The sequence below is a fragment of the Orcinus orca genome, chromosome 11 (assembly GCF_937001465.1).
Source record: "Orcinus orca chromosome 11, mOrcOrc1.1, whole genome shotgun sequence".
NCBI lineage: Eukaryota > Metazoa > Chordata > Mammalia > Artiodactyla > Delphinidae > Orcinus > Orcinus orca.
The window spans coordinates 2,714,751-2,740,754 of NC_064569.1; the positions used below are offsets into that span (position 1 = coordinate 2,714,751).

At 43.6% G+C, this 26,004-nt stretch overlaps 1 protein-coding gene across 13 annotated transcripts in view; it reads left to right on the forward strand.

Moving 5' to 3' along the window:
• Positions 1–26,004, forward strand: part of RAD52 (RAD52 homolog, DNA repair protein) — a 58,967-nt gene that overhangs the window by 25,920 nt on the left and 7,043 nt on the right. For 4 of the 13 annotated variants that reach the window (XM_033404170.2, XM_033404172.2, XM_049694847.1 and 1 more), the window contains exons 1-8: positions 14,827–14,991; positions 15,357–15,507; positions 15,838–15,936; positions 17,016–17,117; positions 17,928–18,021; positions 18,204–18,331; positions 19,844–19,962; positions 20,815–20,890. In XM_033404170.2, the coding sequence (XP_033260061.1) occupies positions 15,856–15,936; positions 17,016–17,117; positions 17,928–18,021; positions 18,204–18,331; positions 19,844–19,962; positions 20,815–20,890 (600 nt within the window). In that variant the 5' untranslated portion in view covers positions 14,827–14,991; positions 15,357–15,507; positions 15,838–15,855. The other 9 variants (XM_033404171.2, XM_033404173.2, XM_033404169.2 and 6 more) reach the window with 7 other exon arrangements.

Sequence of the window (26,004 nt, forward strand, 5' to 3'; positions counted from 1 at the left end):
TCCTTTCATTTCTTTTTCTTCTCTGATTGCCATGGCTAGGGCTTCCAAATCTATGTTGAAAATAGTGGTGAGAGTGGACATCCTTGTCTTGTTCCTGAACTTAGAGGTAATGCTTTGTTTTTCACCACTGAGAATGATGTTTGCTGTGGGTTTGTCGTATATGGCCTTTATTATGTTGAAGTAGGTTCCCTCTATGCCTACTTTCTGGAGAGTTTTTATCATAAATGGGTGTTGAATTTTGTCAAAAGCTTTTTCTGCATCTATTGAGATGATCATATGGTTCTTATTCTTCAATTTGATAATATGGTGTATCACATTGATTGATTTGCGTATATTGAAGAATTCTTGCATCTCTGGGATAAATCCCACTTGATCATGGTGTATGATCCTTTTAATGTGTTGTTGGATTCTGTTTGCCAGTATTTTGTTGAGGAGTTTTGCATCTATATTTATATACTTATTTTAATATGAATGCTTTTTGGTTTTATTAAAGTTAAACCTTTTTTCCTCTTTATTATCTTTCTCCTTTTGTGAAATATCCACTCACTTCATTTGTTTGTATTTCCTGAGTTGTTAGAAGTTTTTATATATGAATTCTCTTCACCATACATGTCAATAATATTTCCCCCTCTTTCTTGTTTATTTTCTACTTCCAGAAGCTAAAAAAGTTGAATGTAGGTAGCTACATTTATCCATCTTTTACTTCATGATTACTTTATCAGCTTTTATAGTTAGACAGCTTTTCTCTGCATGCTGAGGTCGGATATTCATCTGCATATTTTTTTTTACTTTGTTTTATGTGTATCTGCGTGTATTTAACATTTCACCCTTGAATTCAGCTGGAATTTATTTCAGTGCATATTTTGATAAGGAATATAACTCCAAACAGTAACTGTCTCAGCACCATTTGGAAGCCAACATTCCTTTCTTTACCAAATGCACTGGGGGTGGGGGGACGGGGGGTGCTCCCGGGAGGAGTGAGCAGTCAGCTCACCTGGAGGTGACTCGCCCGGGGCTTTGCTGCTCACATCGGGGTCAGCGCGGCTGGAAGGTCTCCCGGGCAACAGCTGGAAAACGCAGAGACTGATTTTGTTGGAGTTTTCCGCAATCAGCTCGGAGTGGCGATGACAACTTTTTAATCTTGCTTTGCTCGGTGCTGTAAGACGTCCCGAGCGCAGGTCGCCACGCAGCGTCTCTCTCGACGTGAGCGCCTGGGAGTCTTGCAGACCCGGGGGCGGGGGTGGGGGGGAGTGCGGGGAGGTGGGCGTGTGGAGCCGGGACGGAGACGGGGATGTGTGCTGGGCGGTGACGGGCGTGTGCCGGGCGGGAGCGGGCGCGGCCTGGGCCGGAGGGCTCCTCGGCCTGCGATCCAGGCCGCGCTCTGACGACCGGCCTTAGCAGGATGCAGGAGAACGGTCCTCTCCCGCAGCAGCCTAGGGGCACTGAGCGGCGCCGAGCCGTCCTGCCGCCCCTCGTCGGGCTCGGGCTGCCTGGCTGGGAGAGCTGAGGGCGGCGCCACGAGGCCAGGCGAGCTCGCCGGCCGCCAGGGGGCAGCAGAGATCCCGGCGGCGCAGGGCCCGCGGAAGCCAAGCGGAGTGAGCGGCGGCACGGAGGTCAGGTTCACGCTGTTAGCTTGCTTTTGCGGCTCTCGACAGACGGCTCTGCTCCCGCTCCGACTTGACTTGCGGCTCCTCTTCCTGTGCCCGGCAGTGGCCCAGCACGTTTTCGGTCTGACCTTCTTCCGCGGACACTTACGCGCGTTCACGCAGTTATGGCCCGGGGCAGATTGGCCCGGACCGTTTCCCCAGCGTCCTCTGCGCGGTCGTGCCGGAGCGCCCTTCTCCGCGTTCAGCCCACCCCAGCCGGGCGCGCTCTCCCTCCCGGACCTTATTCCCAGCGTCCTCTGCGCGGCCGTGCCCGAGCGGCCGTGCCCGAGCGCCCTTGCTCGCGTTCAGTCGGGACGGAGCTTCGTGCGCGCTGCGTGGCCGAGGCGCGTGAGTGGGGTCTCCGCCGGGTGGGGAGCTCGTCTTGCGAGTCCCGGCTCAGTGGTCCCAGGCCCAGCAGCGTGTGCTGAACCGCGAGGGCGCTGCGGCCCGAGGGCGCCGGAACGGGCGGGGCCGGGACTGGGCCGCGGGGTAATTGGTGCCCGCGGGCGGGGACGGAGGGTGTACGCGGCTGGGCCGCCGGGCGGGAGAGGCGGCGGGGAAGGAGTTAACCGTTTAGGAGGGATTTGACAGGTGAGCGCGTCTTCAGCCTTTCTAGACCTTTCTTTAAAAATTGAGAGAGAATTCACATACGACTAAATTCATCCTTCTAAAGAGACCAGTTGAGTGGTTTTTAGTATAGTCAGGGGATTGGGCCGCCATCACCGCTGTCCAATTGCAGAGCGTTTCATCGCCCCGGAAGGAAATCCCGAGCTCGTAGCAGACGCTTCTCCTGTCCCGCTGCCCAGCCCCACCAGGCCGCTTTCTATCTCTGAGTTTGCGGGGCCAGGATAGTTCACCTCACTGCAGTCAGACGGCGTTTGTCCTCTCGTGGGCGGCTCCTTGCGCGAGGCACAGGTCCTCGGGGTTCGTCCGCGCTGCAGCAGTGGTCGGCACTCGCCCCTTTTTACGGCCGATGATAATAGTTCAGCGTAGGGAGAGACCGTGTTGTGTTTTTCCGTCAGTCGATGGGCATTTGGGTTTTCGCACCTTTTGGCTTCCGAGACCTTTTGAGCTCTGTTCCTCCACGGAACTCACAGTCGGAGGCACAGTCAACTTAAAACCCTTCTGCCAACATTGAACTCTGGGATCGGAGCTGGTAGTGTTCCAGTGGCGTCGGGTCCGCTGTCTTGCAGGAAAGTTTGACAGGGTTTCTGTCCTCGGCTCAGCACTTGCTGGGCCGTCGGCTGTGGTGGTCACAGGCAGAGAAGCGTCGGTGTGCGGGTGTCATCAGCGATGCCGCCAAGACCTGTTGGCGCGTGATAGGAACTGGGTGGGCTCGGAGATGAGCGCATGAAGAAGGTGGCTGAGAGCTGTGGGAGACGTCTGACCTCCGAGCACGCCCAGTTCATCTCCGTTATTTGCGGATGCACGGCCCGGCTAAAACTCCTCGGGAGCCTCCAAGTAGATAGCAGGGCCAACGCGCCCGTCCCCAGCTCAGGTCCAGCAAGGCGTGCCCCTGCCTTCGTGTCTCCGCTGACACTGTAAACCTGCGTCCTTGTTGTGGCATGTTTAGTGCCACAGTTTTATGCTTTTCGTTAGTGATTCCATTTTCTTCCTTTAACGCATTTTAAAAAAAATTGAATGAGGGATTCTTTAAATTCTGTAGTTCTTTACAACTTTCAGAAGTACCACTGCCCCGCCCTTGCCCCTCCCTTCTTCCCTCTCCCCACTGATAACCACTGGTTTGTTCTCTATATTTGTAAGTCTGCTTCTTTTTTGCTTTGTTCACTAGTTCGTTGTGGTTAGATCCCACATATAAGTGATATCACGCAGTATCTGTCTTTGTCTCTCTGACTTACTTCACTTAGCACAGTGCCCTCCAAGTCCATCCGTGTTGCTGTGATTTCACGGTTTAGAATGTTCTCCAAGCTTAGTGCTGAAGTGCTGTCTGGTGTTCGAAGTGCAGGGTGGCTGTGATGTGCCTTACAGAGCCATGCACGGCAAGCTTCTCTTAGATGAGCTTTGTTCGGGCCTGAGTTATGTGCTGTTGGCCGTGATTTCAGTAGTTATGCATCAACAATACATACTAAATAGGGTGCCTTTAATAGACAGAAACAGGCAGAGCAAGCTTTTGTATTGACTGGTCGATGAAAACGTAGTGACTGGAGGCTCGCAGGAACCTAGGCCTGTATCTCTGCTAGGAGCAGTGGCTCGGTGTTGGATTATTGAGTGTTCGTGGTAACTGTAGAACATGGGTATCATGAATAGTGAGAATGGACTATGTAACCAATTTAGTTATTCAAGGGCAGAAAGCCTAGTGGGGATATTGATTCAACTTCTGTGACTTTTAACATTTTTCCACTCAAGGTATTCATTTTTAATAACGTTCTGGCAGTTTTGAAGCGGAGAGGAGCTAAAATAAAGCTAAAATGCTGTTTATTCTGCAAGCTGGGTAGGGACTCTGCTCAGTCCTGGAGATTCGGTAGTTAGTATACGGCCCCGCTGTTCTCCAGCGGCAGAGTGTGGGTTATGGTGTGCTGTGATAAATGTGTAAATGCTGTGGGAACATAGGGTTAATTCTGTGGAGAGTGTACTGAGGTGTGTAAGGCTTCAAGGAAGAGATGACATTTTGAGATGTTTCCTTTTTTTTACTTAAATAATTCTTTTTCTACTCTGTTGCTAAATTTTGAAAGCAGTCTTACGAACATGAGAGTAGCATGTACATAAATGAAAATAAAGAATTTTGATACCCAGTCCTGTTCTTCTTGATCTGCACAGTCAGCACTTCACCGCGCACTGAGCTGGGTCACTTCTGCCTGTGATGCAAATCCAGAGTCCACCCCTTCTCTCCGTGGCTGTTCTCTTGGTTGAGCCTCTGTCATTTCCTCTCTGGACTGTTGTAACGTAGACTCCGGCTGCTCTCTCCATCAGTTATTCGCTGCTGACACAGACCTTTAATTCTCAGCCTGAAATTTCCATTGCTCTCCCATGTTTACAAACTAAAGTTTTACGCTTTTAAAGGTGGCTTATTTAACCCTTCATGATAATGCCCTGCCCTGTCTTTAATAAAGATGAGGTCATACAAAAGAGGAAACTATCCTTATGTAGCGTGCCTTCTTTCCTCTTTACTCCTTCCTTCCTTTCTCTGTCCCTCCATATATAATTAGAAATGCTTTTAGGTGATAAGGAAATAGATGAGAATAAAAAACATTTTTGCCAATCTTAATATCTTGAATTCATCAGTTTCGTGATTACAGCCACTATCTTAGCTAAGGCTCTTACCCCTCACCCCCCCAAAGGTCTTTTTTTTTTTGGTCATATGTTTTTATTTCTTTGGGAAAAATACCTGTCAGAAGAATTCTTGGGGCATATGGCAAATGCATGTTTAATTTCTAAAGAAATTGTCAGATTTGTTTCAAAAATTATAAAACCATAAAGCTTCTAGAAGAAAATATGGAAGAATATCGTCATGATCTGGAGGTGTGCAAAGGTTTCTTAGACAAGACTCAGAAAGCAATAACCACTGGGGGAGAAAAAAAGATAAATTGGATTACATTAACATTGAAAACTTATTTAAGGTAACTCTAAGAAAATGAATAGACAAGCGCTGACACCTGTTTGACAAGGAACTGATATCCAAGGTATGTAAAGAACCATTAGGGTTCAAGGCCTGGGACTAATCCCCTGTGGCCTGCTGCTCTAAACTCTGGAATGCTGGCTTCATCTTCAAGTCATTCTTTTTTCATGAAGGGTACCATGTGTTTATAGCTGAGTAGTTTTATCAGCCTGTTTCCTGCCAACAGTGTATGAGCATTCTGGTTGCTTCACATCCTTGCCAACTTTTAGTGTTGTCAGTCTTTATTTTTAGCCATTCTAGTGGGTGTAGAGTGGTATGTCATTATGGTTGGTTTTAATTTTAGTCCTTGATTACTAATGATGTTGAGCACTTTTTCCTGTGTTTATTGACATTTTTATATCTTCCTTTGTGAAGTGCCTGCTCAAATCTTTTGCCCATTTAAAATTGGGTTAATTGTCTTTTTATTATTAAGTTGTAGGAATTCTTTATATGTCCTTTTTATATCCTGGATATCAGTCTTTGTGGTTGCCTATTCATTTTCTTAGAGCTGTTTTGTTTTGTTTTTTTTGCGGTAAGCGGGCCTCTCACTGTTGTGGCCTCTCGCATTGTGGAGCACAGGCTCAGCAGCCATGGCTCACGGGCCCAGCCGCTCCACGGCATGTGGGATCTTCTTGGACCGGGGCACGAACCCATGTGCCCTGCATCGGCAGGCGGACTCTCAACCACTGCGCCACCAGGGAAGCCCCTTAGAGCTGTTTTTGATAAGCAAAGTTTTACATTTTGATGTAGTCATATTTGTCATTTTTTCTTTTATAATGATTGCTTTCTGAGTCCTAAGTAAGAAATCTTGGTTACCTCCAGGTTGTGAAGGTATACTTACGTATTTTCTTGTAAGAATTTTATAGTTTTAGCTTTTATGTTTAGGCCTATGATCCATCTCTAGTTTTTGTGAATGGTGTGAAAATTATTTTGTGAAGAATATTAAATGTTCTTCCTATACAGATATCCAGTTGTTCCAGTATCATTTGTTGAAAATGCCGTTGTACTGCATTGGTACCTTTGTTGAAATTCAGATGACTGTATACATGGCAGTTGATTTCTGGACTCTTCTGTTCCATTGGTCACTCCTTATGTCAGTACCACCCTGTTTTAATTATAGTAGATCTTTTTTTAAAAAACAGATAAATAAATACATTTATTCATTTATTTATTTATTTTTGTCTGCGTTGGGTCTTCGTTGCTGTGTGCGGGCTTTCTCCAATTGTGGTGAGTGGGGGCTACTCTTTGTTGCGGTGCACAGGGTTCTCATTGTGGTGGCTTTTCTTGTTGCGGAGCGTGGGCTCTAGGTTCGGGGGCTTCAGTAGTTGTGGCTCGGGGGCTCTAGAGCACAGCCTCAGTAGTTATGGTGCATGGGCTTAGTTGCTCCGAGGCATGTAGGATCTTCCCGGACCAGGGCTCGAACCCGTGTCCCCTGCATTGGCAGGTGGATTCTTAACCACTGCGCCACCAGGGAAGCCCTATAGTAAGTCTTGAAGTTGTGCAGTGTAGGTCAACAACTTTGTTGTTTTTCAAGTTTGATTTCGTTAGTTTAGGTCCTTTGCATTTTCCACATAAATGTTAGAATCATCATCTTACAAGTTACTAAAAAAAGTCTCGTGGGATTATGATTGCAATGGCATTGAATCTTTAGATCAATTTGGGAAGAATTTACATATTAACAGTATAGAGTCTTCAAATGTATGAACATGGTGCATTTCCTGTTTAATTTAGGTCTTTAATTTCTTCTGGTACTATTTTATAGTTTGAAGAGGTCTTATGCATTGTTCATTAAAATTACTCCTAAGTATGTTTTTTTTTTTTTTTTTTTTTTTTTTTTTTGCGGTACGCGGGCCTTTCACTGCTGTGGCCTCTCCCGTTGCGGAGCACAGGCTCCGGACGCGCAGGCTCAGCGGCCATGGCTCACGGGCCCAGCCGTTCTGCGGCATGTGGGATCTTCCCGGACCGGGGCATGAACCCGTGTCCCCTGCATTGGCAGGCAGACTCTCAACCACTGCGCCACCAGGGAAGCCCCTAAGTATGCTTTTATAACTCACAGTGGAGCCATCGTTCACAGTGTTACTCTGTAGACAGTGTGCCATTTTTTTCTGACTGCTTTTAAGGTTTTATCTTTATTTTTGGTTTTTAGCATTTTGCCTACGGTGTATCTAAGTGTGATTTCCTTTGTGTTTATCCTGCTTTGAGATTTGCAGATCTTCCTAAATCTATAAACTTATGCCTTTCACCCAATTTGGGAAAATTTGAGCCATTATTTTTAAAAAAATTTTTATCCCTGTTCTCTTTAACCTTTTCCTTTGGGACTTTGATTATATGTGTTAGCCATTTTGATGTTTTCCCCCAGGACCCTGAGGCTCCTTTGTTATTTTCAATCTTTTTTTTTCTCTTCTTCTTCAGATTATTTAATTTCTTTTGAAGTATCTTTTTTTTTTTAACATCTTTATTGGGGTATAATTGCTTTACAATGGTGTGTTAGTTTCTGCTTTATAGCAAAGTGAATCAGTTATACATATACATATGTTCCCATATCTCTTCCCTCTTGCGTCTCCCTCCCTCCCACCCTCCCTATCCCACCCCTCCAGGCGGTCACAAAGCACCGAATATCCGGCTGCTTCCCACTAGCTATCTACCTTATGTTTGTTAGTGTATATATGTCCATGCCTCTCTCTCGCCCTGTCACAGCTCACCCTTCCCCATCCCCATATCCTCAAGTCTGTTCTCCAGTAGGTCTGTGTCTTTATTCCTGTCTTACCCCTAGGTTCTTCATGACATTTTTTTTCCTTAAATTCCATATATACGTGTTAGCATACGGTATTTGTCTATTTCTTTCTGACTTACTTCATTCTGTATGACAGACTCTAGGTCTATCCACCTCATTACAAATAGCTCAATTTCGTTTCTTTTTATGGCTGAGTAATATTCCATTGTATATATGTGCCACATCTTCTTTATCCATTCATCCGATGATGGGCACTTAGGTTGTTTCCATCTCTGGGCTATTGTAAATAGAGCTGCAATGAACATTTTGGTACATGACTCTTTTTGAATTTTGGTTTTCTCAGGGTATATGCCCAGTAGTGGGATTGCTGGGTCATATGGTAGTTCTATTTGTAGTTTTTTAAGGAACCTCCATACTGTTCTCCATAGTGGCTGAACCAATTCACATTCCAACCAGCAGTGCAAGAGTGTTCCCTTTTCTCCACACCCTCTCCAGCATTTATTGTTTCTAGATTTTTTGATGATGGCCATTCTGACTGGTGTGAGATGATATCTCATTGTAGTTTTAATTTGCATTTCTCTAATAATTAATGATGTTGAACATTCTTTCATGTGTTTGCTGGCAGTCTGTATATCTTCTTTGGAGAAATGTCTATTTAGGTCTTCTGCCCATTTTTGTATTGGGTTTTTGTTTTTTTGTTATTGAGCTGCATGAGCTGCTTGTAAATTTTGGAGATTAATCCTTTGTCAGTTGCTTCATTTGCAAATATTTTCTCCCATTCTGAGGGTTGTCTTTTGGTCTTCTTTATGGTTTCCTTTGCTGTGCAAAAGCTTTGAAGTTTCATTAGGTCGCATTTGTTTATTTTTGTTTTTATTTCCATTTCTCTAGGAGGTGGGTCAAAAAGGAGCTTGCTGTGATTTATGTCATACAGTGTTCTGCCTATGTTTTCCTCTAAGAGTTTGATAGTTTCTGGCCTTACATTTAGGTCTTTAATACATTTTGAGCTTATTTTTGTGTATGGTGTTAGGGTCTTTTGAAGTATCTTAAGTTCACTATTGAACTATCTTAAGTTCTTTTTTATATCTAATTTTGCATTTTGTGAACAGGATTGACAGTTTGGGGTGATTTACAAGATTCCTACTTCGAGTATTTCCTATTCTTTTAGCAATTTTATTATTTATTTATTTTTTGGCTGCGTTGGGTTTTCGTTGCTGGGCCCTGGCTTTCTCTCTAGTGGTGGCAAGCAGGGGCTACTCTTCGTTGCGGTGCGTGGACTTCTCTTTGCGGTGGCTTCTCTTTTTGTGGAGCACGGACTCTAGGCGCTTGGGCTTCAGTAGTTACAGCTCGCGGGCTCTAGAGCGCAGACTCAGTAGTTGTGGTGCACGGGCTTAGTTGCTCCGCGGCATGTGTGATCTTCCCGGACCAGAGATCGAACCCATGTCCCCTGCATTGGCAGGCGGATTCTTAACCACTGAGCCACCAGGGAAGTCCCCTTATTCTTTTGTAAGTGTAGTGAGTATGTTTCTTTATTAGAAGGCATTTGGGGGGAGATGGTTATATATCCTTTGACTTTTAAATGTTCTCTTGTCTTATAGGATCCTAAATTTCCCCCTTTTTGCCCTTCACAGGACAGTCTCAAAGGGCATCCGTCATTCCTTTTTCCTTCTTCTCAGAAGCCCCGCCTTGCCAGTTCTGCCTCACCGAGTTGTACATACACTTGTCTCTTTCTCCATAGGCTGCACTCATCTCCCAGAATGTTTCGTCGGTATCTTCACAGTTAGTGAGGGTCTTCATTTTCCGGGAGTGATTTTAGTTCTATCTTGGGCTCTCCATCCTCCTCTTCTCCCTTCTATGCATTTCTCTTCCCATCTGGGTCCCACCTTGCTCTCCTCAAAAAGTCGAGATGAGAGTTCAAGAACTATCTCCACCAGAAATTGATATATATATTTCTTTACTTCTAGGCAGTTTGAAACTTCCACTTTCAGTCTTCTCATTATGTTAGGAGGTGCAGGATGTTTGTGGTTTTATCTGTTCCTTCTGTTGGCGCGTATAGTTTCTGGCAGATGTATTGGGATATGTAGATTTATGGAGCTGCCGTAACTTTGGCTATCAGGAAGTCTTTCCTAACATTTTTTTTTTCTTTCCTAACATTTTATTTTGAAAAATTTGAAGCCTCTAGGAAAGTTATACAATGAATGCCTGCATATCCTTCACCTAGATTCATAGGTTTGTTACTTTATCTCTCTCTCCCTGTCTTTACACATGCACACATTTTATTAGTTGAATGATTTGAGAGTAAGTTGCAGAAAACATGACAGTTTATTCTAATACTTTATCATGTATCTCCTAGTAACAAGTTCATTCTCCTATATGACCATGATAGAGTTATCACACTCAGTATCTGTAACAGTGATACAGAACCATTGTCCAAAACGCAGTTCGTCGTCAGATTTCCCCCATTGCCTTAGCCGTGTCCTTACAGATTTTACTTTTTCTGACCCACACTCCTGTAAAGGGTCGCGCGGTGTGCCGTCCTGTCTCTGTCGTCTCCCTGAACCTAGAAGAGCTCACTGTCCTCTCTGGTTTGCTTTGTTTTGTTTTTTGAGGCACTGATATTTTTGAAGCGTTCAGGCCTGGTAGGTTTCAACTTGTCTGATGATTTCCTCATGATTAGAGTCGTGATTAGATTGGTAGAGATGTTGGTGATATTATTATGTTTGACTGCTTGGTTAAGGTGGCTGCCAGATTTCTCCATTGTGACGGTGTCTTTTGCCCCCCTCCATTTTTTCTCCAAGTGCAAGTAGATTATTTGGGGACTGACCGCAGGACATACAGGGAGAACAGAGAGGCAGTGAGAAGGGACAGAAAAGGCAGTCAACAAAGGGTGCAACCCAAGCTGATTCCACCAGGAGCCTGGAGCCAGCGCAGAACTCACGGCTTAGCTTATCCCACAGAAGGGGTGAGAAATCTAGGGTCTTTAAACTTTAGCCAGCTCCTGTCAGTCACTGAGGGCTGCTCCCAGGGGCATCCGTTCTCTGGTACTTGCGGCTTACCCTGAACAGGTGCAGAATGGGCCCCATGCCAAGCAAGCCCCCAGGTAGAGATGCAGGTGTTGGCGTGTGGAAGTTAGGCTGGGCGTGTGCTGTTGCGGTGAGAGCTGATGAGATAGTTAGCACAGCACCCCTAGTGTCTGCTAGGCCTGGGGACCCTGGGACCTAGAGCTTGAGGCAAAAGCTTATGTGGTATTATTTTTTTAGGAAGTGCAATTCCAGGAAGCAGAAGTGAAGGAAAAGGGGATTGAGGAGAGATGGAGACGAAGTCAGTTCAAGCATGCATTTCCAGGCTGGCCACCCCTTGGTAACAAGGACAGCTGATTGCTTGGTTTCCTTAAGCTGTCTCCCTGGAGGAGGTATAAGGTGCCACACCCCAGGACAGCCACCTAAATGAGGAGAGGAGAGGATCTACTCCTCAGCGCCTTTGTCTCCCTGGTGAAAGGTCTGCCCCGTGGTACGTCAGCTCCACCAGATGTGCAGATGGTGCACGTGTGGGCATCAGGTGGGTCCCACGGGTTCTCACACCTCAAATGCGGGAGCAAGGCCAAGGGTGGGAGGTAAGAGGCATCCCTGGGAGCAGGAAGTAGGGGCCGTGTGCTGCTGGTCGGGACCCTCGCGTATGTGGTCCTCCTGATGGCAGCCAGGTTGGAGACAGTGGTCTGAGGCCTCAGAGACAGGCAGGGCCAAGACTTGAGGTCCTGCGTAAGATATGCCTGATACATTGGGAATCTATTTTGGTTTAACAGGTACGCGTGTACATACACATAAAACACACATACACAAGCACTGTCATATGTGAAGAAGATAACAGCTATCTGTTGCTGGTGGGAATCCAGCCACATTTTACTTCTTCCCATATTTTTGATATGTTTAAAGCTTTCTACAATAAAGACATTTTAATTTTATAACAGGAAAATGGTTTGTGGACAGTTTTAGAAAGGGAGGCGGAACAGTAAGCGTTTTTTCCAAAGTTAAAACTGGCAAAAAGAATAATTCCAGGGCTTCCCTGGTGGCGCAGTGGTTAAGAATCCACCTGCCAATTCAGGGGACATGGGTTCAAGCCCTGGTCCAGGAAGATCCCACATGCCATGGAGCGACTAAGCCCATGCGCCACAACTACTGAGCCTGCGCTCTAGAGCCTGCGAGTCACAACTACTGAAACCTGTGTGCCTAGAGCCCGTGCTCCACAACAAGAGAAGCCACCGCAATGAGAAGCCCGCGCACCGCAACGAAGAGTAGCCCCCGCTCGCTGCAGCTAGAGAAAAGCTCTCGTGCAGCAACAAAGACCCAACGTGGCCAAAAATAAATAAATAAATATTTTTTAAAAAATAATTTCATGTTTTAGTCTATAGACAGAGACTAGTTGTCCTTTTTCAATATATTGAATCTTATAAGATTGTTTAGAAAAGTAGAAACAAATTGCTTTTTAAATGTGAGAAGTGTAACTGCTGCCTTATAAAATTAGTTTCTAGAATTAAAAAATATACTTTGTCTATATATCCTGCATTATGTATTTGTTTCATTCACTGGTATATCCGTTTATTTAATATTCAGACACTTCCCTTCCTGACCACCTACTATGAGCAAGGTACTATGCTAGGCCCTGGGGGTGCCACAGAGAGTCAGGAAGAACCCCCCACCTTCTAGGGGTTCTTACTGGAGTGGGGAGAAATGGATGTGGTAGAGACAGTACTCACCAAATATTTAAATGCCTTCTTACATTTCCCAGCCTCTGGGGCCGTGTGACTAGTTCTGTCTAGGGAACTGTGCCCAGAGTGATGCATGTCACAGCTAAGGCAGCTATGAGCTGGTATGACTGCTCCAGCTCTGCCTACCCCTGCAATGATGACCTCAGGAGTCACACATGCCAGATGGCATAGCTATAAGATGGACAGGGCCGCTAGACTGTATTAAATCTTTCATGAGTGAGATAGAAATCTTTTCTGTGTTAAGCTATTACCCTCCTTTTTAAAAATTGTGGTAAAATGTACATAATGTAAAATTTATCATTTTAACCATTTTTAAGCATGCAGTTGAGTGGCATTAGTACATTTGCAGTGTATACCCTTGTTTTTAACAGATAACCAGATAGGCTCTCATTTGACTTTGTGAACATCCTGTTCACCTACAACTTTTTAGTATCCCACTCCGTGACCTGTGGGCCAAATCTGCCACCTCTTTTTGTAATAAAGTTTTTGTTTGTTTCTTAGTTTTTATTTTTTTAATTTATTTTTGGCCATGCCATGTGGCATGCAGGATCTTAGTTCCCTGACCAGGGATTGAACCCATGTCCCCTGTAGTGGAAGCACCGAGTCTTAACCACTGGACCATCAGGGAAGTCCCTAAATTTTTATTTTATATTGGAGTATAGTTGATGAACAATGTTGTGTTAGTTTCAGGTGTACAGCAGAGTGATTCAGTTATACATGTATTTATTCTTTTTCAATTTCTTTTCCCATTTAGGTTATTACTGAATATTGGGCCGTGTTCCCTGTGCTATACTTTAGGTCGTTGTTGGTTATCCATTTTAAATATAGCCGTGTGTATATGTCAGTCCCAAACTCCCAATCTATCCCTCCCCGCCAGCCTTCCTACCTGGTAACCATAAGTTTGTTTTCTAAGTCTGTGAGTCTCTTTCTGTTTTGTAAATAAGTTCATTTGTGTAATAAAGTTTTATTGGGACACAACCACGCCCATTCATTTATGTATTGTCTATGGCTACTTTCACGCTAAAATGCCAAAGTGAAGTAGTGACAGAGACCATATAACCTGCAACACCTAACATATTTACTCTCTGGCCCTTTATGGAAAAAGTTTGCTGACCCCTGCTTTATGGAACAGGTATTTAAGTTTTTATTTTTATTAAAATAATACATGCACATATTTGAAAAGGAAATAGCACTAAAAGTTTTATTTTTAAAAAGGCGAGCCCTGCTGCACTGTTCTTCGCACCAGCACCACTCCTAAGAGATGTTTCTTTCTTTTACTTGTCTTTTCTGGCATTTATAGTTCTAAGTAATATCCTCATTCCACTATTTCTTGATTTAACAATTTTAGACATAACTATTGACTAACCTAGTATAGGCCACTATCCTACTTTTTAGTGCAAGATTATAAATAAATTTACCATTTCTTAACTGAAAGGTAATGTTTTATGATCATTTAGTTTTCTGCATTTTCATCATAATGTATGTAAGAAAATTAACAAGAACTTAGCAATAACTAACATTTATTTAGTATTTCACATGTGCCAGGCACTCTTCTGATGTAGTTTTTTTTTAAGTTGAAGTATAGTTGATTTACAATGTTGTGTTAATTACTGCTGTACAGCAAGGTGATTCAGTTTTATATATATACACACACACACACATTCTTTTTTTAATATTCTTTTCCATTATGGTTTATCATAGGATATTGAATGTAGTTCTCTGCTGTACAGTAGGCCCTTGTTGTTGATCCGTTCTATATATAAAAGCCTACATCTGCTCACCCCAACCTCCCACTCCATCCCTCCCCCAAGCTTCTCCCCCTTGGCAACCACCAGTCTGTTCTCTATGTCTGTGTTTCTGTTTCTGTTTTGTAGATAGGTTCATTTGTGTCATATTTTAGATTCTACAGATAAGTGATACCATATGATATTTATTTTTCTCTTTCTGACTTAATTTCATTTAGTATGATAATCTCTAGTTGCATTAATGCAGTTTTTATGCAGTTTCTCATTTAATCTTTACAGAACCCCTAGGAAATGTAGATACTATTGTTATCTCCATTTTCTAGATGATGAAACGTCATTTAGAGAGATTATGTGATTTTTCTCTTGGTCAAGACCTCGTGGGTGATGGAGCCAGAAATCACCACTTGGAATGTCAGCTCTTAAACACCATCTTGGAACACTGCGTGGGGAATCATACTGGTTGACGTTCATAGATTTGTGGTCCTACTGTGAGTGAACAATCTGAAGATTTATAGCATGCAGATGTGCTGAGGCCCAACTTTGTTGGATCTGCAGCGGGTGGGGCACTCAGGTAGCGGGTCAGCCATCTGCAGCTGCTTTTTCTGAGGGTAATTCTCTTTTCTAATAGACTGCACACTTGCGTGGTCTCAGTCTAATGCAGTGGCTCTCAAACTGGAGCTTGTGTCAGAATCACGGGGTGGGCTTGGTCCAGCACTCATACATGGGCCTCACCTCTGGTTTTGGATTCAGTGGGTCTGAGGTGGGGCCTGAGAATATGCATTTGTAACAAGGTCCCAGGCGATAAACTGCAGGGACTACTAGTGGTTTAATGCTGTGCCCTTTCTGAACACAGGGTCTTCTGTGCCATCTGGCTCTTCCATTGTGTCATGTCTGTTACACTCCCCCCTGCTGGCGTGTTGGCTCCGCGACAGCAGTTCAGCTACCGTGGCCTATGTTTCCTCTTCAACCGCACAGAGGTCAGGGTCATGATGCCCATATAGCAGGTGGTCATAATCTCCCCTAGCACGCTTTTGTAATTCTGACTTTTTCAATTACGAACATTGTAATTATAACATACAATACATTCTTATTGTAAAAATCACCTTTAATAGCACCACCACGCTAGCAAAATTTTAGCAGAAAGGTAGAAGCAGACCCTAAAGGATTTTAAGTGGTTTGTTAGGTGATAGCTAAGCACTGAGGAACTTGGCCCTTGACTGGGTCAGTGTTTAAAGTATGCAAGGAAAGTTACTTCATCTGATTTTTAGTAGAGGCTCTTGCCTTTTACCACTAGCGTTCTTTGAGATCATTTTTTTAATCTTCTTTTTATTTAGAGGTCAACCTGAATCAACATGTCTGGGACTGAAGAAGCAATTCTTAGCGGCCGTGACAGCCATCCTGCTGGTGGCAACTCTGTATTATGCTTTGGTCAGGTACGTGTGTTTTTTTCATACCTGGAAGGAATGAGGTTAAGTGAAAAAGGTATGGGGAAGCCATTGGTAGAGCACCATCATATACATGTAAACTGTTTTTTTTTTTCATTTAAGTGCATCATTTGGGAGTCTTTGACAAGCTCTGAGGGCATTTTCGAAATTTAGCAGCACTGGGGGTTACATTTAGATTTAAATTTTATTTATTTTTTGGATAGATTACATTTTCATATGCTGTAACATTCAAAATGAAACAGACTGTATGTAAAAAGTCTCACTGTTTCCTATCACTCTTGTCCACATGTCACCCAGATCTCTTTTTTGGAGGCATCCAAAGTTTCTGGTGTTGTACTCTTTGTGGAGATATTCTGTGCATATAAGGGAGATTCTTGCTTTGTCCCCCCAAATTCTATCTTTGTCTTACCAGAAATCTATTTGTGTGTATTTATTCAGGGCAAGGGGAAAAGTATTGAGGGGATGAAAATCTAAACAAGTAGGAGTGTATTTCTCTATGTGTAGGATGGGAAATTGTTGAACTAGAGAAGAGGACAAATGGAAGCAGGGCTTCCTGTCATGTTTTCTCCTCTCCTGCTCCCTTGCCTACGTACATGTCATATAGACTCCAAGGAGGGAAGTTTCAGTTTCCCAGTTCTGGCTTGAGAAAGTTTTGTAGGGATGGTAACATATTAGTAACATCTAAGGCAGTGGTTTTCAAAATGTGGTCCAGTGACCCCTGGGGGTCCACAAGACCTTTCAGAGTCTGTGAAATCAAAATTATTTTCATAATAATACTAAAATACTCTGTGCCTTTTTCACTCTCATTCTTTCATGAGTTGAGGGTGTTTTCCAGAGACCATATAGCATGTGCTGATATCATTGCTCTGATGGTTACTGGAATGTGTGCCTGCAGAGCTTCTCATTTTTAATTCCTAGTATTGATAGATATAACCCACATAAACAAAAGCTCATAGGATCCTCAGTACTTTTGAAGAGTGTTAAGGGGTCTGGAGACCAAAAAGTTGGGGACTTGCTGATAAGGAATGGTGGAAATGTCAGTTTAATTTTCCCTTTGTGGATTACAGTACCAATACACAGCAGAAGAGTACCAGGCCATCCAGAATGCTCTGAGGCAGAGGCTGGGCCCAGAATACATAAGTAGCCGCGTGGCTGGAGGAGGCCAGAAGGTGAGAGAGTTTACGTGCTTGAAAAGTGGGTGCCCACAACGCCGACTATTCCCATGAACTTGCCAACTCCCTCTCTTTTCCTCATGGATTCAGAAGGTCTCTCATTCACTGTTAGTGGACGTTTGTGTCTTTGGGCGGGGATGGGTTCCAGCCTTCACTGTCATCTGCAGTGGCCCAAGCATGGCCTGGCCCAAGACACTAGTTCTAACTGGCTCCTCTGGAAGATCTTTGAATTAAGTTCACTGAGAAATTCTCTGGAATGTTTAAGGGTGGTTTTGCCAAAAGAGCTGGTAAGGAATAAATTTTTTTTTTTTTTTTTTTTTTTTTGCGGTACGTGGGCCTCTCCCGTTGCGGAGCACAGGCTCCGGACGCGCAGGCTCAGTGGCCATGGCTCATGGGCCCAGCCGCTCCGCGGCACGTGGGATCTTCCCGGACCGGGGCACAAACCCGCGTCCCCTGCATCGGCAGGCGGACTCTCAACCACTGCGCCACCAGGGAAGCCCAGATTAAGTAAATTTATTTATTTATTTATTTAGTGGTACGCGGGCCTCTCACTGTGGTGGCCTCTCCCATTGTGGAGCACAGGCTCCAGATGCGCAGACTCAGCGGCCAAGGCTCACGGGCCCAGCCGCTCCGCGGCATGTGGGATCTTCCCAGACCGGGGCACGAACCCGCGTCCCCTGCATCGGCAGGCAGACTCTCAACCACTGCGCCACCAGGGAAGCCCAGATTAAGTAAATTTTGATCCACATTTAAGTATGGCAAGGAATTTTAACAAGCTTTTTTTTCTTCTTTAAATTTTTTTTCCAGGTGTGTTACATCGAGGGTCACAGGGTAATTAATCTGGCCAATGAGATGTTTGGCTACAATGGCTGGGCACACTCTATCACACAGCAGAACGTGGGTGAGTATGCTTCCTGGCAGTGCCTGCTTCTTCGTTTCCCTTCCTCGGCATTGGCTGACTTCTGGCAGGAGTGTTTTGTAGGCAAGGACCTAGGGAAGGCGTGCTCAGTCGCCAGCAGGAGGAATACAGGTGAGGCACAGCGATCAGTATCCTCTTCAGCTGGTTCTCTTTCCCACTCCTAGATTTTGTTGACCTTAACAATGGCAAGTTCTACGTGGGCGTCTGTGCGTTTGTGAGAGTCCAGCTGAAGGTGAGGGTGATGGAGGGGACATGCTGCCTGCAGGCACGGGGCAGGTGGGAGAGTGAGCAGGTACGGAGGCCTCGGGGCCCAGAGAGGGGGTGGGGTTGTTCAGACATCCTCCCTCATGTGCCCCTAAGAGAATTTTGAGGAACTCTGTTCTCTTGCACGTTTTTAAGTTGACTCAGTTTTCACCATATATATAAACAGTTGTAAGGGTGTATTTTTTGGCATATTGTAAAATTTTACATTCTAAAATAAATCTGTTACATCTTTTTAACACGTACCAATGTATTCTAAATACCATAGAGGATTAAATGCTGTCATCCATTTAAAAAAAGTACATGCGCAAGCTATTTTTCTTTTTCTTTCTTTTTTTAAAATATTTATTTATTTATTTGGTTGCACTGGGTCTTAGTTGTGGTGTGCAGGGTCTTTAGCTGTGGCATGCAGGATCTAGTTCCCCAACCAGGGACTGAACTTGGGCCCCCTGCATTGGGAGCATGGAGCCTTAACCACTGGACCACCAGGGCAGTCCCTGTTTTTCTTTTTTTTGAGCAAGTTATTCTTCGGTCATCAGATATCTTACGTTGTTTCTTCTTGAACACGTATTTCCATTCCATTTCCCCTCTGGCTTTTATCCTGCTATATGATTGAAAATCTTTTATTAATGATAACCTTATTATACTTGTGTGTGTAAAAATTTTAGGGGATAAATTTCCAGTGATCTTAAGGCTCTAACTATTGAGAAATTTCTTCTGGATTGAGTTACTATTGATATTACAGGTGCTGTTAATACACAATTTAGTCAGTTGTGTTTATGTTGAAGAGACAACGTAACTACATCAAAATATTTATATTTAATAAAATTTTATGGAAAATGCATTTCTTGATAAGATGGATGAGCTGTTTTTTTCTATTCAGTTAGTTTGTATATCCACAGTTAATATTACTTATTCCTAGACTAAACATTTAGCATTAATTCTATTCTGACTTATTTTTATAAATACTACCGAAAACCTTATTCACATAAACAAACTGAGAATGAACGAGTTTCGTTACAGTGTCATTCATTTCTTTGACTACTTGTGAGTTATATATCAGAAATCACAATGCTATCATCAAACATTATAGTCAGCTCTCTGTCAGCTAACAGCTTGATCAGGCCCACCTTTACTTTTGGTAGAAGCCGAGAAACAGGTACCACCTGACTTGTGAGAGGATTTGCTATCCAGTCATTAGAATCTGTTAAATATAATATTTCAAATTTTTGGTTTGGTGCCCCAGAGGTTTTCATAGTGTGGGTGATGTGTCTTAGTAAGATGTGGGGCGGGTCAGGTGTGTGCCTAGTTATGTGAAGAGGAAGGAGAATTGTCTTGCACTTGGAGCACAGGCACATCTCTAGGCAGATCCGGTCCAGGAAGTAGCCCTGGAAATGGACTCTGGCAACTCCGCCTGTGTTCCAGGCCCTGGGCTCTGTCCAACCAGTCTGAACACTGATGCTTGAGGAAGAGGAGAGCTCTGCAGCCAGGGACGGGGCTGCAGCTCCTCACGTTGGACCCTGAACTCCTTTTCTGTCCACAGGATGGTTCGTATCACGAGGACGTGGGCTATGGTGTTAGCGAGGGCCTCAAGTCCAAAGCCTTGTCTTTGGAGAAGGCAAGGAAGGAGGCAGTGACCGATGGGCTGAAGCGAGCACTGAGGTAGGCAGATCCTGTTCTTCTCAGCTCTGGGTTATAACACCCACGTGGTTCAGAAGTCGAAATAACATAAGTCTTCCTCCCACCCTTGACCCTGTGCAGCCTGTTTTCCTGCTCTCTTCTGTCTTTCCCCAGTGCTGCTTTATGCTGAGGGCCCACTTTTTGGGGAATAAGTAGTAGAATCCTGTGTTCTCTGTTCTGTACTTGACCTTGCCTTCCCCACCCCTCTCATCAGCAGTGTGTCTTGGAGACCTGTCCACACAGCACATACATTGTTTCCTCATTCTCTTTAATACACCTACACAGTTCTTCATTATGTATATGTAACATAGTTAACTTAGTTTCATAGAGCAGGGTTTTTAACCTTTTTGGGGGTCATAGATGCCTTTGAGAATTGAATTACCAGAAAAATACATGTAAAACATGCACTAAAGATTTGCAATACCATGACCCGTGGGGGAATCCAGATGTCCCAAGTAAAGAACTTTGGTCATGGAGGTCTTGCCCCTAAAGTGCGCATGCTCACCATTACTGGGGAGTTGGAGCAGTCCTTGGGAAACATTCTTTGCTGTGGAATTCGTGTTCTGCGTTGGGAGGTATAGCTGGTGCGATTCTGTGAGCGCTTGCTCAGGCTTTCTGTGCCCACTGCCCCTCCTGCGGGCGGGTTTGTGGCTGCTGTGCTCACTGCTGTATTCTCAGCGCCTAATGCAGATGCGTAATGAACATTTCTGAATGCTTATCAGAGTCCATCTCCTCTGCTGTGTTGAGAAGCAGCTTGTACAAAGGCTGTAGCTCTGTTCTCTGATACTCACATATAACGTTCTCAACCCCGTTCCCCTCTTTTCTTACCCGTAGAAGTTTCGGGAATGCACTTGGGAATTGTATTCTGGACAAAGACTACCTGAGGTCGCTAAACAAGCTCCCACACCAGGTATGTTACAAGTGGGGGGTGGAATGCATCGCAGTAAAGGTGCAACTGATGATGCTTTTGTGTCATGAGTGAGTATTTGGTGATGGAGAGAGAAAAAGTGAAGACTTGGCTATTTAAAGGGTCTGGAATGTATTTCAGACATCTTTGAACATAAGAGCCAGCAGGAACCAATTACCTTAATGTACCAATGAGGAAATTGAAGCCTGGAGCATTTGTGTTACTTGTCTCTTATGTAGAGAGAACCGTGCTTGGCAGTGGTCTGTGAGACAGAAGGAGCACAGATCCCTTGCAGCACTGCCATTTCTTACAAACACTCAGAGCCTCACGCGTTCAACCTTCCTGCTCTTCCTTAGCTCGGGTGTCTTTAAGGTTTAGATCTCCCTTGTTTCTGTAGTTGCGTGTCATGTGATCTGCGCGTTTGCCTTCGGAGAATGGGGTCTGGAGTTTAGCATGCCTGGGCCAGTCAGGCTCTGGAGCATTCCTGTTGCCTGGTGGAGTGTGGCTGCTTCACCTGTGGTTCTTTGGGTCCCTGCAGTGCCGCCACCCTGGGCAGCCTTCCCTCTCTGGTACTTGAGGGGTTCTTTTTCTTGTGCTGCCCGTAATAGAGGTGTGTGTCAATTGGCAGCTGTCAAAACTCCATTTCTTGGGGCTTCCCTGGTGGTGCAGTGGTTGAGAGTCTGCCTGCCGATACAGGGGACACAGGTTTGTGTCCCGGTCCGGGAAGATCCCACATGCCGCGGAGCGGGGCCCGTGAGCCATGGCCGCTGAGCTTGCGCGTCCGGAGCCTGTGCTCCGCAACGCGAGAGGCCACAACAGTGAGAAGCCCGCGTCCTGCAAAAAAACAAAAAAAACAAAAAAACTCCATTTCTGTCCTTTTTCTAAATCCTTTTTACATATAATTGGACTCAGTTTGCTAATATTTTGTTAAGGATTTCTGCATCTATATTTATGAGGGATATTGTACTTTTTTCTGTTTTTAAAACATTGTGGTAAAAAACACATAACATGAAATTTACCATTTTAACCTTTTTTTTTTTTTTTTTTGTGGTACGCGGGCCTCTCACTGTTGTTGCCTCTCCTGTTGCGGAGCACAGGCTCCGGACGTGCAGGCTCAGCGGCCATGGCTCACAGGCCCAGCCGCTCCACGGCATGTGGGCTCTTCCCGGACCGGGGCACGAACCCGTGTCCCCTGCTTCGGCAGGCAGACTCTCAACCACTGCGCCACCAGGGAAGCCCCATTTTAACCATTTTTAAGCGTACAGTTCAATAGTGAAACACATCTCCAGAACTTACAACATGGAAACCTCTGTACCCATAAAACAACTCTCCTTTTACGCCTTCCTTCAGCCCGTAGCAACCACCATTCTACTTTCTGTTTCTATTAATTTGACTATTTTAAATACCTCATATAAGTGCAGTCATACAATTTATGTCTTTCTGTGACTGTGTTACTTAGGATAATGTCCTCAAGGTTCATCTGTTTTAGCATGTGTCAGAATTTCCTTCCTTTCTAAGGCTGAGTAATATTCCATTGTATGTATATATCACGTTTTCTCTATCCCTTCATCCATCAGTGGATATTTGGGTTGCTTCCATCTCCTGGCTATTGTGAATACTGCTGTAACGACCATGGATGTGCAGATACCTCTTGAGGACTCTGTTATCATTATTTTGGATATATATCCAGCAGTCGGGTTGCTGGATCTTATGGTGTTTTTTTGAGGAACTTCCATACTGTTTTCTATGATGGCTGCACTATTTTGCAGCTCAGCTAACAGTGCACAAGGGTTCTGATTTCTCCACATCCTTGCCAACATGTGTTATTTTCTGTTTTTTGGTTTTTTTTTTTTGCGGCACGCAGGCCTCTCACTGATGGCCTCTCCCGTTGCGGAGCACAGGCTCCAGATGCGCAGGCTCAGCGGCCATGGCTCACGGGCCTAGCTGCTCCGCAGCATGTGGGATCTTCCCGGACCGGGGCACGAACCTGCGTCCCCTGCATCAGCAGGCGGACTCTCAACCACTGCGCCACCAGGGAAGCCCATATTTTCTGTTTTTTTGATAGTAGCCATCCTAATGGGTGTGATTTGAATTTTTCTGATGATTAGTGATGTTGAACATCTTTTCATGTGCTTATTGCCCATTTGTGTATCATCTTTGGAGAAATGTCTACTCAGGTTCTTTGCCCATTTTTTAATTGGGCTATTTGATTTATTTGTTGTCAAGCTGTAGGAGTTCTTTATATATTCTGGCTATTAACTCCTTATCAGAGATATGATTGCAAAGTTTTTTCCCATTCCATAGCTTGCCTTTTAAGTTTGATACAGCTCCATTTGTATATTTTTGCTTTTTTTGTTGCCTGTACTTTGGTGTCACATCCAAGAAATCACGGCCAAATTCAATGTCATGAAGTTTTTCCCCTGTGTTTTCTTCTTTGAGTTTTATAGTTTTGGGTCTTATATTTAGGTATTTAATCTATCTTGAATTTATTTTTGTATATGATGTAAGATACAGGTCTAACTTCATTCTTTTGCATGTGGATATTCAGTTTTTCCAACATCATTTGTTGAAGAGACTCCTTTCCCCATTGTGTAGTCTTGGCACACTTGCTGAAGATCATTTGGCCATACATGAGGATTCATCTCTGGGCTTTCTGTATTATTACATTGACCTATGCACCTGTCTTTATGGCAGTATCATACTGTTTTGATTATTGAAGCTTTGTAATATGTTTGGAAATCAGGAGATCCTCCTATTTTTTTTTTTCAAAATTATTTTTGCTATTTGAGGTCCCTTGAGATTCTTTATAAATTTTAAGGTGAATTTTTTTATTTATGCAAAAAATGTCATTGGAATTTTGATAGAGATTACACTGAATCTGTACATCACTTTGGTAGTATGCATATCTTAACAATATTAAGTCTTCCAGTTCATGAACATGGGAAGTCTTTCCATCTATTTGTGCCTTCTTTAATTTCTTTCAGCAGTGTTTCATAGTTTTCAGTGTACACGTCTTTCACCTTGGTTAGGTTTATTCCTAAGTATTTTATTCTTTCTGATGCTATTGTAAATGGAATTGTTGTCTCAACTTTTTGATTGTTCATTATTAGTGTGTAGAGACACAACTGTTATTTATGTGGATTTTGTATCCTGAAACTTTGCTGAATTTGTTTATTAATTCTGACAGTTTTTTTTGTTGAGTCTTTAGGGTTTTCTACATAGAAGATCAAGTAATCTGCAACCAGAGATAATTTTACTTCTTCCTTTCCAATTTGGATTCCTTTTATTTCTTTTCCTTGCTTAATTGCTCTGGCTAGGACTTCCAATATGTTAAGAAGTAGTGAGAGTGGGCATCCTTGCCTTATTCCTGATCTTCCAGGAAAAGCTTTCAGTCTTCACCATTGAGTATGATGTTAACTGTAGGCTTTTCATATATGGCCTTTATTATGTTGAGGTTGTTTCCTTCTATTCCTAATTTGTTGAATGTTTTTATCATGAAAAAATTATTGAATCTTGTCAGACTTTTTTTTTTTTGCATCAGTTTAGATGAACAGGTGGTTTTGTTCATGGATCACATTGATTGATTTGTATATGTCGAATCATCTTTGCATTTCAAGAATAAACCTCTCTTGGTCATGGTGTATAATACTTTTAATGTGCTGTTAAATTTGGTGAGCCGGTATTTCATTGAGGATTTTTGCATCAATATGCATCAGGGATATTGGTCTATAGTTTTCTTGTAGTGTCTTTTTTTCCACCCTCCTCTTATAGTGTTTTTGCCTGGCTTTGGTATCAGAATAATGCTGGCCTCTTAGAATGAACTTGGAAGTGTTCCCTCCTTTTCAGTTTTTTGGAAGGGTTTGACGGTTGGTGTTAATTCTTTAAATGTTTGATAGAATTTTCCAGTGAAGCCATTTAGTCCTGGGCTTTTTTGTTGTTGTTGTTGTTGTTAGGTTTTTGTTTACTAATACACTCTTCTACTAGTTACTGGTCTATTTCTGTTTCTTCATGATTCAGTCTTGGTAGGTTGTGTGTTTTAGGAATGTATCCATTTCTTCTAGGCTATCTGATTTGTTGGTGTACAGTTGTTCATAGTATTCTCATAATTTTTTTTTTTTTTCCCGGTACGTGGGCCTCTCACTGTTGTGGCCTCTCCTGTTGCGGGGCACAGGCTCCAGACGTGCAGGCTCAGCAACCATGGCTCACGGGCCCAGCCGCTCCGCGGCATGTGGCATCTTCTTGGACCGGGGTGTGAACCCATGTCCCCTGCATCAGCAGGCGGACTCTCAACCACTGTGCCACCAGGGAAGCCCTGCCCTAAGCTTTATTTCCTATCTTCTCCTAGCTTGTGTCAGCTAGAAACTTCCCTGTTAGTACTGCTTTTGCTGCATATGTAAGTTTTGGTGTGCTGTGTTTTCAACATTTTCATTTGTCTCAAGATATTTTCTAATTTCCCTTGTGATTTATTTGACCCATTGGTTGTCTTAAGAAAGTACTAATTTCCACGTTTGTGAATCTTTCATTTTTCCTTCTGCCATTGATTTCCAGTTTCATTCCATTGTGATCAGCAGAGATTTTTTTTGTATAATTTCTGTCATCTTCAATTTAAGACTTGTTTTGTAGCCTAACATGTGGTCTCTCCTGGAGAATGTTCCATTTGTACTGAGGAGAATGTATATTCTGCTGTTGTTGGGTGGAATATTCTCTATATGTCTTAGGTCCATATGGTCTGTAGTGTTCAAATCTTCTGTTTCCTTATTGACCTTCTGTTTGGTTCTATCCATTACTGAAAGTAGGGTACTGAAGTCTTCTGCTATTACTGTCTTGCTGTGTATTTCTCCTTTCAAATCTGTCAAAGTTTGCTTTACATATTTAGGAGCTCTGATGTTTGGTATATAAGTATTTGTAATTGTTATAGCTTCACAGTTAATTGACCCTTTTATTATTATAGAATGTCCTCTTTTGTCTCGTAACAGTTTTTGACTTAAAGTCTATTTTTTCTTATATTAGTATAGCCTCCCCTGCTCCCTTTTGGTTACCATTTACATGGAGTATATCTTTCTATCCTTTCACCTTCAGCCTGTGTTATGTCTTTAGATCTGAAGTGAGTCTAATGT